General features: G+C 46.9%; 1 protein-coding gene across 2 annotated transcripts in view; it reads right to left on the reverse strand.

Annotated features, from left to right (window-relative positions):
* The window catches only part of RIC8A (RIC8 guanine nucleotide exchange factor A), a 70474-nt gene extending 59833 nt beyond the window's left edge, over positions 1–10641 (reverse strand). Inside the window, exon 1 of one of the 2 annotated variants that reach the window (XM_088462654.1) lies at positions 10398–10641. In XM_088462654.1, coding sequence (XP_088318780.1) covers positions 10398–10481 — 84 coding nt within the window. In that variant the 5' untranslated portion in view covers positions 10482–10641. The remainder of the gene's footprint in view (positions 1–10397) is intronic. The other variant, XM_088462655.1, reaches the window with a different exon arrangement.
* Between the last annotated feature and the right edge of the window lie 1288 nt (positions 10642–11929).

Raw genomic sequence — 11929 nt, forward strand, 5'->3', positions numbered from 1 at the left:
CAACCCCGAACATGGGCAACCTGACAGCATCGTCAGGGTGACCAGCATGTTCGGGCGATGATAGATGTAAAAAATGGCTAGCGAGCAATTAGCAAACGATTCAACGATAACGATGTCGTTATCGTTCAATCGGCCTGTTCAATCGCTAAGTGGATACGCACCTTAACTTGGACTGACAGTACAAAAACACAGACAGATGAGATATATTAAGCCGATATGTCGTCCACGTGTTGCTGTGTGCACGTACAACCAAACGTACGCACAATATATTGGATGCTGGAACCTTAGAAAACCGTCATCAAATCTGGGCGGGCCTATTTAAATGGGTTCTTTTGAACAGACATATCGTGTAAACAAATATTAAGTATGTATGCAAATTACTGATGGTGTGCAGAGCTTCCCAAATCAGTTGATCGCTCCTCACATGTTTTAAGTGTGTACTCAACATTACCCCAACAGATTTAAAGCTGCTATTGCAGCAAAAAGTGGTTCTGTAGGGGTTGAATACTTATACACATAATTTTTCACAGTTAAAAAAAAAAAGTAAGTATATATAGATTTTTTTTACACCCTAAAATAACCATCATATATTGCATACACTACACATAATTGGTAAACCTATAATTTTATTTCTAAGCTTCCAAGTGAAAGCCCTGTCTGCATGAAAAAGAACTGCTCTAATATAAAGAGTATATAAATAGTAAATACCAAATTAATCTCAGTTTGACGGACACAGGATAAATATGCAACGCAGTCTGGTTCAGATGGCAGAATTTAATGCCGAGGTACCAGGTCACAGTAAAAGTAATTTGATATCCTGACAACCAGGGCCTCTACATCAGATAATAATTGTTTACCCAGGGTGAAAAAGAAACAGGTTTCACTTGAAATAAAAAATGTAAATAAGGCCTGATTACGATCTATGAATGTCATTGTCATTGGTTACTGTGCCATAAAAATATCTTCTAATGCCAGACCTCAGGCGGGTCTACTGCAGGCCAGGAAAGTGTAGAGCCAAGTTACATGTAGCTAGAAGATAACGATCACATATGAGGGACTAAGATAACTTCTGGGAGTACCATCATTCTATAGATAGCCGAGAAATATTTCCTTGATCTTGTCACAGCAAGTAGATTAGGGCTGTCCAACTACACAACCACTATAGACTGCCGTATGAGAATGTAATACTAGATTTTTTAATATGGGTGCACAGGGCACTCACAGGCAATACGGATGTTCACGTATATGAACAATTATTTTTAACTGCACATGCGCAAAAGGTTCAGAAAACCGCTATGACGCAGGCGTTACACAGAGGTAAACACAAAGCTGGTGCAATCGGGACAGACGGTATCAGATATCGGGAGACAAAGTCACTCTCATGGACGTGTCAGTGACTGCGTTCTCAGGTGCACACCCACAGAGGCCATGTTTATACAGAGAGACTGCGCCTGCCATAAGACTGGTTAAAGTGTTGATATTACGCCAATGGTGGCGTGACAACAATCACCGGCGTGGGCATCTCAGTGCTTGCATAGTCAGCCGAAGGCTACTACACCAGGGGGCAGGCTGACAGGAGCATTTGCATATTATCGCAGCCGCAAAAAAGTCAACAGACGCAAGAATGGACGCCGCAGCGCCCATCTCTGAAACAAGCCCATAGTCTTAACACATACGTAGCTCTCTATTTGTATCAATATAATCATTCAGCCCCGGCCGAAACAAGCAGATGCCACCCTGTAAGATGTGTAGAGTACAGACATGGTAACATACACTTTTCAAATAAACATACTAGAATCAGTCTTCAGATATAGCACTAAATATAACTTCACCACAACCAATCCCTGTAGCAGCTCAGATTATGCTGTTGGAAGGCTCAGTGTATGGTTAGATGTGACCCATTTTTCAGTGGCTATTCCTGACACTACTAGATATTTGTGCAGTCCTGAAATCCCACATTACCCAATAACCTAGATTACTTATTGCAGGGGCTCTGAGGGGATTCAGAGGGATACCTCTGTCACACTCTTACCGAATACCAAGATAGATTACAGTCACAATTACTCTAAGGAACAAATTATAAGCACAGTACTGTAGCCTTGATGTGTGCCCAGGCCTCAGCAGCAGCTGTGGAAAGTCTGGTCGGCATCAGTTTACTACAGAGAGATTCTTTATTAGGAAAACCCATACCCACTGCCATCCCTGTGTTTGGTCCCCACTACTGCTCCACGGGGTTTGGTATATTTGTTAGAATGAGGACACACTGTTTTTGTTGTCATTCTGTCCCCAACGCTAATCCTGGAAATGTCGACATTATGGCACTGTCTACACACATTATGGGAACCGCACACACAGGGGGCGACTGACATCAGTGTGACCCTGTAATTGCCAAGAACAAGCGGTGTGACCCTGAAATTGCCGGAACAGGTGCCCGCCTGTTCCCGGGTCAGGGGGCGGCCGCGGCTCTGTGTTCTGCATGCAGTCAGTGCTGCATAGAGCACAGAGTGGTTCCCGAGTACCCTCATCAGCGTCAAGTGACACATCACGCCCATGCCACTGATGAGGGGACTCAGGAGCCGCTCTGCGCTGTATGCACTGTGCATGCAGAACACGGAGCCAGACACATCCTAGAGGAGCCGGCCATGGAAGGTGAAGACACTGGGGGATCACTGTATACCATACAGGGGGGCACTGTGGGACATCTTTGACTTGGGGGTGGCACATAGGTGGAGGGGGCACCATGTGGCATATAGTGGAGGACACTGTGGGGCAGTTCGTCAATTTTATTGGAGGGGGCCAACAACTTAGTTGCCCCGGGGCCCCCACAAGCCTTAAGGTGCGTACACACAAGACAATTTTTTGTAACGATTTGCCTGATTCCGACGCCACGGAACCACAAAACGTGCAGTGTGTACGCACTATGTCGTGTTGCGTGCGTGCTACATGCAGGCCAACCTGACAATGCGGCTGATGACCCCATGCAGCGGGATGCAGCAGGGGCCGACATATCGGGCGGTCGGGCACCGGATGGTATAGTGTGCCTGCCTTTATGTTGGCCCGTTGGCGGGGAGGTCGCCAGTCGCATAACTGGGTACACACGTCGTTTAGTGTGTACACATCTTAAATTCGGCACTGACCCAGCATGATGATGATAACTATAAGGGGCAGAATTTAATACAACACACGTTATGTCTCACACCCTACAGAGGTGTACAGAAAAACTTACAATGCCGGTGTGCCCGTAACTGGTCGGTATGGCGTGGCAGCGATGCCCAGCAGAACATTGCCAGCAGCTAACTTCTACCATTGATGTCTCCATTACCCGTGCAGTCACTTTAAGTTTTGTAAAAGGACCCAGTAAATAGAACCCATCAGCACTGTACACACAGCTTAGAGAACAAAGGGACCCATGACGTATTTGCTGTGTTATTTACAGTTTTCGCTCACTACGTTTTTTTTTCTTTTTTACTTGTATTTATCAATGATGCGCTCGGGGTAGGGTGTCTGACATAGGCGCTATCATATGCATGCATGTATTCATATCCATTTAGTGTAAGTGTAATTGGGTAGTGTAGGCTCTTATATAAACTTCCATTTTGTGATCTATTACTCTATATAATATACCACTATATGCACAGGTGACACTCCCTTCTGTGATCTGTGTGTATGTATAGAAGCTGCTATGTACATCCCTTAGTAAGAGGTGTCCCGAGCACAGAGCCTGCAGAGCTGGACTGAGCAGTAAGTAGAGGGGCTGAGAGCAGCCATGTTCTATGGCCATGGGAATTAGAGGTATAGACCTGGATGCCAGTGAAGGTCACCTGGACCACATCGCTGCTGATATTATATTATTATTATATACCAAAAGTGTTCCGCAGCGCCTTACATAGTACATAGAACTAATAGGTGAACAAGAAACAAGTAACTTACAGTACATTACAGTGCAGGACAAGGACACAATTTATATACATTGCTGCAATAGCAGTTAGACACTCACAATAAGCAGCAGGGAGTTGGCAGTCATGTGTTAGGTGCCCTTATGGGGAGAAAAGAGTCGAAGAAAATGTAAAGAGAAGCACATGAGGGAAGAGGTCCCTGCTCGTGAGAGCTTACATTCTAAAGGGGAGGGGCAGACAGACAGGCGTGACACAGAAGGGGAAGATAGTGAGGAAAGAGCATGAAGTGGGTTAGGATGAGAGCTGGAAGGCCTTGATGAAGTAGTGGGTCTTGAGAGCCCGTTTGAAGACTGGGAGGCCAGCTAGGAGAAGGTTGCAGTAGTCCAATCTGGAGATGACCAGTGGGTGGATGAGGGTTTTATTGGCATCCTGGGTGAGGAAGGGTCTAATCCTGGAGATATTTTTTAGGCGAAGACGGCAGGACTGCGAGAGGTGCTGAATGTGTGGTTTAAATGAGAGGGAGGAGTCTAGGATAACTACAAGGCAGCACACTTTCGGGCTAGAGGAGATAGTTGTGCCATCAATAGATAATGAAATTGTGGGAAGTGAGGTAGTGGACGAGGGTGGGAAGATGATCAGCTCAGTCTTAGACATGTTAAGTTTAAGAAAGCGCTGGGACATCCATGAAGAGACAGCAGAGAGACAATTGGAGATACGGGTAAGGAGCGAGGGGGAGAGCTCAGGGGTGGAAAGGTAAATTTGAGTATCATCAGTATAGAGATGATATTGGAGGTCAAAGATGTTAATGAGTTCACTTAAAGAGGATGTGTATAGGGAGAAAAGGAGAGGTCCAAGAACAGAACCTTGGGGAACTCCTACTGTTAGTGGAAGTGGGGGGGAGGAGGAGTCATGAGAGGACACAGAGAAGGAACGATCAAGGAGGTAGGAGGAAAGCCAGGAGAGGGCAGTGCCACGTAAACCAAGAGAGTGAAGGATTTGCAGGAGGAGAGGGTGGTCTATAGTGTCAAATGCAGCAGAGAGGTCAAGGAGAATGAGCAGAGAGTAGTGGCCCTTGGATTTGGCAGCAAGGAGGTCATTGCTGACTTTCGTGAGGGCAGTTTCAGTGGAGTAGAGAGAACGGAAGCCAGATTGAAATGAGTCAAGGAGGGAGTGGGAGGAAAGGAAGGTGGTAAGGCGGTTGTAAACAATACGCTCAAGTAGTTTGGAAGCAAAAGGGAGAAGAGAGATGGGTCGGTAGTTGGAAAGTATGTTAGGATCAAGGGTAGGTTTTTTAAGAATGGGGGAGACAAGGGCATGTTTGAATGCAGAAGGGACAGTGCCAGATGATAGGGAGCGATTAAGTAGGTGAGCAAGATGGGAACAGGCAGAAGGAGACATGTAACAGAGGAGACGGGAAGGGATAGGGTCAAGAGGGGAGGTGGAAGGAGGGGAAAACCTTATTAGGGCCATGACTTCCTCTCCAGAAACAGGGGAGAAGGATGTCAGGGTTGGTGAGGCAGAAATGGAAGGGTGGTTAGGGAAAGGAGGGGGAGGAGTGCTGAGGGTCTGATGGGATATGATGTCCTTACGTATGGAGTCAATTTTAGATGTAAAGTAGGTGGCAAAGTCAAGGGCGGAGAGTGAGGAGGGGAGGCGAGGAGGGGAAGGGCAGAGGAGGGAGTTGAAAGTGGCAAAGAGACACCGGGGGTTTGAGGACTGGGAGGAGATGAGGTTCTTGAAATATGTTTGTTTGGAGAGGGACAGGGCAGCACTGTAGGATGAGAGAATAAATTTGAAATGGAGGAAGTCAGCCTTAGAGCGTGATTTTCTCCACTGACGCTCGGCAATTCTTGAACACTTTTGCAGGTACCTGATAACAAGTGTTATGTTGTCATTGCCAAATGTGAGACACTATTCTGCATGGTGTGTTGTGGGTATATTGTGTCACAGCTGCCATAGTACATAAGTCCCTCTCTTTGTTACAAAACTGCTGCCACCCAATTTCTTGGGGTCAATTCAATTCTTATCTACAGTAAAGCTGGGTACACACTGATAGATATATCGCCCGTTCCACTGAATGGGCGATATATCTATAGGGATATAGTTATGTGACCGGCGGCCCGAGGCCGGAATGCCGATTAGGGATTTATGACAGGCGTCAAGGTGCCAACGCCTGTCATAATCCCGATGCCGGAATGCAGAGCGACCTGGGGCCAAAGGAGGCAAGTACGGGCACCCGTCCTCTTAGGGGGAAGGTTAGGTTTAGAGCACCAAGGGGGGGGGGGAATTAGGGTTAGGCTAGAAGAACGGGGGTTCAGGCACCCCCCACGGGAGTATTAGGTTTGGGCACTAACAGGGGGAGGTTGGGGTTAGACACGAGGGGGAGGTTAGGGTTAGACACTAGGGGGAGGTTAGGGTTAGACACGAGGGGGAGGTTAGGGTCAGGCACGAGGGGGAGGTTAGGGTTAGGCACCCCTAAAGGAGGGTTTGAGTCAGGGAGGGGAGGGCCAGCCGCTGTCGGGATTTGAACCAGCGGCTGTACAGCCGCCAGCAATACAATTCCATTCATATCTATAGTACATCGCCGGGTGTGTACAGCTCATCTGTCTGTGAACGATGTTGCTCACAGACATATCCTATCTGCTGTGCAACACAGCCTAGATGGCGATATATCTGAAAGAGATATCATCTGCTGGTGTGTACTGATGACCCACTGATCGCCCCTTCCCAATGCTACAGGGAGCCGGAGGTGATTGACAGCTCTATTGGGCGGGTCATTTAAATGCCAATCGTCAGATAGCTCGGCTGAACAGGCAACCCATCAACTAGTGTGTACCCAGCTTTAGTGCTGCAGGACAGGAGATTACAAATATAAAGCATGGCATATACAACAGTAATATATATATATATGTGTGTAACTATAGCAACTCTGATAATGACCCCTGAGATAACTGTACTGAACACACCAGATAATGAGAGGAATAGCTGGAAGCCACTGCTGATGTAGGAAATATTTCTGTGCCTTCATAGTACTGATAAAGGGGTGTGAATAAGTTTTGGTTAAGTAAAAATCGGGTGCTGTAGAGATATACGTTTTGATACTTTCGCAAAGAGTTAGCTGTTGTTACACTATTTTTAGTTATTGCACTATAATGTTTGATCACCCCTCCCCCCTCTCTTCATCCCGTAGGGGACAATTTGCCAAATGTCAACAGCTAAATAAGACATCAACGGCTTATTAAAATGTGCCATGCTGGGAACATATAATATTCAGAGATCAAGTGGTACACAAGCTGTAGCCCAAATAATTAGCCTTTGTACAGAATATATATATATCTGTGTGAAGTTGTCAACAACCAATGCGAGCATAAGGCAGTGTTATTTATCAGCAGAAATAAGCAGGAACTCAGGACCCAATTCAGACCCTCTCGCTAGGGTGCATACGATTGTAACTGGCAATGGTTCGCATGTGTATGCATCGCAGTGCGCAAAACAGTGCGAGAGATCGGGAAACGGCGTTCGCTGCGCATAGACTACCCAGCAGAGTGACAGGAGAAGCCGTTTGTGGGTGGTGACAGGGGCTGGGCGCTAGAAACTGGGAAGTGGAGATGCGAATGCAGGCGTGCCTGATCGTCTTAACGCCGTTTCAGTGGCGTGCATAATTAAGAGGCAGCGTCATAGCACACGTCACTTTGTTGTATTTCTCACTGAAGAACTCGCAGTGCTTGAAGTAGGGTATGGTCAGCCACAAGTGCTGCGTTCGCTTCAGATGGTCCTCAATGTACCGATGGTTGCATATACTTCCTGGAGATGACGTGCGCAAGTGGGCGTCTGCATACACAGGGCGATCGCACGCCAAGACATAGTGAGTGTGCTTATGCCTTGCCGTACGATCGCCTGCCTTGCCGTCACTTAGCCGAACTATGACGTAATGTCCTGGGCCAAAATGTATTTTACATTAGATAAGTTTTATTTTGAAGTCCCTCCTGAGTGCCTTCTTTTCTACATACTATTATATATATATATATATATATATATATATATATATAGTCAGGTGCATAAATATTGGGACATTGACAGAATTTTCATATTTTGGCCTCTATTCACCACCACAATGGCTTTGAAATGAAACAAACAAGATGTGCTTTATCTGCAGACTTTCAGATTTAATTTGAGGGCAATTACATCCAAATCAGGTGAACGGTGTATGAATTACAACGGTTTCTATATGTGCCTCCCACTTTTTAAGGGGCAAAAGTAATGGCCCCTTAAAAACGTATACGCATGAGGCAATGCATATTCCCAAATTAGCATAAGGGGCGGTATGTATGACGTTTCGCACTCACGATGCACTCTGCAGGTCATCGCATGCATGCCAGCGTTGGTAACGCCAGTATGCATGACGATCAACGCAAAAGACAGCTCTGTCGGTAAGAGCGGCCCTTTGCGATGTAGGGACGTCCAGGTCTATGACCCAGAAGCCCGTCCAGCGTTGCTCATGCACAGAAGGACGCACGCACCGCGGGGGTTGCTGGGAGGGATCCGATTGGATCCCTCTCAAAGCACTCTGTGGAGAGAAGCCCGTAGGCTTCTATGGGTAACGCCAACAGGAAGATGGCGTTACCCACCGCAACTAAGCTCCGGAGTGCATCACATTCAGGGGCTTGATGCATATGAGATACGGGGTAATATCTTCCCTTGCTGCATCCTGCCCAGGGTTCTAAATCTGCCTGCAGCGGCCACCCAGACTTCCACCCGCTGTGCTTACAACTCAGAATTAGGCCCATTATATTCATCTTGTTTCTTCTGACAACCGCTACATCAGTGATAGGCAAGCTCATACACTACCGGGGCTGCATGGGCAGCTCTCTTAGGGCCTGATTCAGAGCCGGACGCTCTGACCAGAGCACTCGCTCTGAATCAGGGCCCTCCTCCATGAAAATGGAGCGGCCTCCTGGCCGCTGGTATAGCTGTGGGTGACCACCCACAGCATATGCCAGCGGCCAAAAAGATGGTCGCGATGGTCTTGACCATCGCGACCGTCGGACTTGCGACGGAGACCCTGCGGTAGGGTCTCCCTGCCACAAGCCCTGGAGTGATTTTGGCTCTATCAGAGCCAAAATCACTCCCACTAACATCACTAGTGATGTCAGTGGGGCCGGCTCCATGGGAACGCCTCCGTCTGACAGGCACGCCCCCGACACGCCCACCAAAGGGGGCGTGCTGTCAATCAACATCGACAGCACGCCCCCTTTGGTGCGAGACCCGGAGCGATGGAAAGCCCATCGCTCCCCGGGTCTCGCACATGCGCACGACGGAGCTCCCTCCGTCGTGCGCATGCGCAGTGGGGAACATCGACCCGCTTGCGAGCGTACTGCTGCTCGCGAGCGGGTCTGAATGACCCCCTAAGTTTCAAACGGGCAACCAATTACTGTGTGTGCTATGTCACTTTGTAACATGAGTTACCATGGGATGACAATTCAGTAATAAGTTAAAACACTACATTCTAAATAAATGTTACAAGCTATAACAAACAAACCTGGCAATATAGTAGGAAGTAGCCAGGGGTCGCAGGATAAGACTTGATGGGCCACCTGTGGCCCTAGAGCCGCCCGTTATACATCAATGCAATACACAGAGCTAGAGAAAGGGCTCAGTGCTCATCAAAAATGTAAAAACAAAAACACAGCCACCGCCAGCACTAGAGTTACTAGTCATATTTATACCATTAAAAAACCTACAATAACTGTGGGTATAATGTTGTATGTATCTATAAAGCCTAACGAAATACTCCGATCAGGTGGGCTAGCTCGTGTAACAGTATTAGCCCCTGGTCTTTTCCAATGGGATTCCCTCTACCTACGCCTTTTCTCCTGACACCCAATAAATCTAGGGCCACGTCAATTCACCTACCAGTTCTAACAGTGAGCACATTCATTATAAAAGCCAATAACATCAATCTTACTGCTAAATTACCAGACATGCCAGTGATGAAACAGCAGTCTCAAGACAGTCAGGAGGAACATATTGACTAATATTTTACGTGCTATAATATATGGCTAGAACCTGCTTTATCTGTACAAAGTGCTAGATCCGCAACAGCTGGTGACCCACATTGTGACCTGCTGGAGACCCAAGCATAACAATCACACCCATAGAAGGGTATCAGTACTATAGTTCAGTGCCCTGCCTGGCAAAGAGTGGCATGTATAGTGATTCTATTAATGTGCACCTTGGTTGAGGGGGCAATTGTAGCTTATCCAGCAGTCCTGTACATACAGTGTCAACAGCAAGCTGCAGCCCTGGAGCTTTACAATACACAGACTATGCAAATCATTACACCCACATGTATCAACAGAACTCTGCATTATCAATCTTTACTCATGCATGCATGCCCACCCCATTACATGGTGAGAGTGAGAAGCAGAAAATCCCCTACTCATCCCTCCTAATCTCCTCCCACCATTGTAACACTCAGACATTACTCTGGAGCATCCTTACCTCCTTATTATACTCCATCAGTGCTTTATGCACCAGCTCCTGTTCCCCAGTCTCCAGCTGGTCTAGGATGGCATCCAGGTCCATGACTGGCAGAGGGTGAGGTGCAATGTGTATGAATGCCCTGTGCTTTGCAGGAAGTGGACCAAGGCTGTGCTGCTGGCGGCTCTCTTCCCTCTGCTCCCCACTGACACAGTGACGACACTGGGGGCGGGGCCGGCCCGGGGCCTGGCTGTCACTCACTGGAGGCTTGGCCGGGCTGCAGATCACATCCTAGGGAACGTGTCAGGGTCACAGGGAGATCAGTGTGATTTACATTACTGATGTCAATTCATAGCTGTCCTAATCATGCATTAGCCTGGTTTGTCATTCAGACGTGCAGAGCTGTGTTATTACTGACAGTTTAATATATTACTGACAACCAGCATTTTTACTGAATTTTTTTCAATACTGAGAAGTAGAACTAGCTTAATTTAGGGCCATATTCAATTAGAGGTGAAAAGTCTGAGGTCGGACTTTTCGCCGTCATCGCAGGTTTGAAGGGGGATAAAGTATCGGGCGCGTGCCCACGTATCCCTGTACTCAATTAGGAATCAGTGAAAATGGGACCGAGCGGAAAGGTAAGCATCGAAAAGTCCTGTCACTTTTGGGGAAATCAGTCTGTCACCTCCCAAAAGATGGTCTGACATGGAGGATCACTATGGGTATGGCCTGCTAAAGGTATTTGGGGTTTTTAAATGGCCGCGACAGGTGCTTTAATGCGGCTTTAAAGAAGTGGTGAAGAATATCATTTAGCGTCATTTAAAAAAAAAAAAATTGGGGGTACATGAAAATGGGTGCAGGTATATTTTTTAGACCCTAAAGTGATTTTTTTAAATCCACCTGCCGCAACCAAGCGCATTCTAAAAAACACCTGTCGCATACTTGCGGACCCCCCCTGAGTCTATTTCGCTAGTTTTTTTAGTTTGTCCCCTAACTTATTTTTTCGTCCACAAAACGAAACCACTTTTTTGGGGGTGTCCTATGGAACTTTTTTTTAAAAAAAATTGACACAGATTACTTTTAGGGGACATTCCAAGCGGTGTATACTACTTTTTGCACCCCAAACGCCCAATTCTGCACTTTTTTCGCCACCTATTCAGTGGTGAAAACTTATCCTGCGAAAAGTCTTTGAAATTGAATATGGGGATAAGTGAAAATGGTGAAAATAACGTCATCGGTGATAAATTATCACAGATAACCCGTTTTCACAGCCTAATTGAATACGGCCCATAGTAGGAAAAGCGTCACAGTGAGCAGTCCAGAACACCATGGTGTCTTTGATGATCTGCGTTTTGTGTTAGGTGGATGGTATATTTTTACTGGCCTGTACACTTTTTAAATATTTTTTTTCACTTAATTGTTAAGGACTGTCCAAAAATATAACCATCTTTGTCACGCTGTTGTGGAGGAGTGGCTATAGGGGTGAAGAGCCCGCTGCGGGGCAGGTGTAGTTAGCCGCTTACCTCCCGCCACTCGCTCTCACTTTCAGGCCG

This window comes from Taudactylus pleione, unplaced genomic scaffold (assembly GCF_031769625.1).
Source record: "Taudactylus pleione unplaced genomic scaffold, aTauple2 ptg000051l, whole genome shotgun sequence".
Taxonomy (NCBI): domain Eukaryota; kingdom Metazoa; phylum Chordata; class Amphibia; order Anura; family Myobatrachidae; genus Taudactylus; species Taudactylus pleione.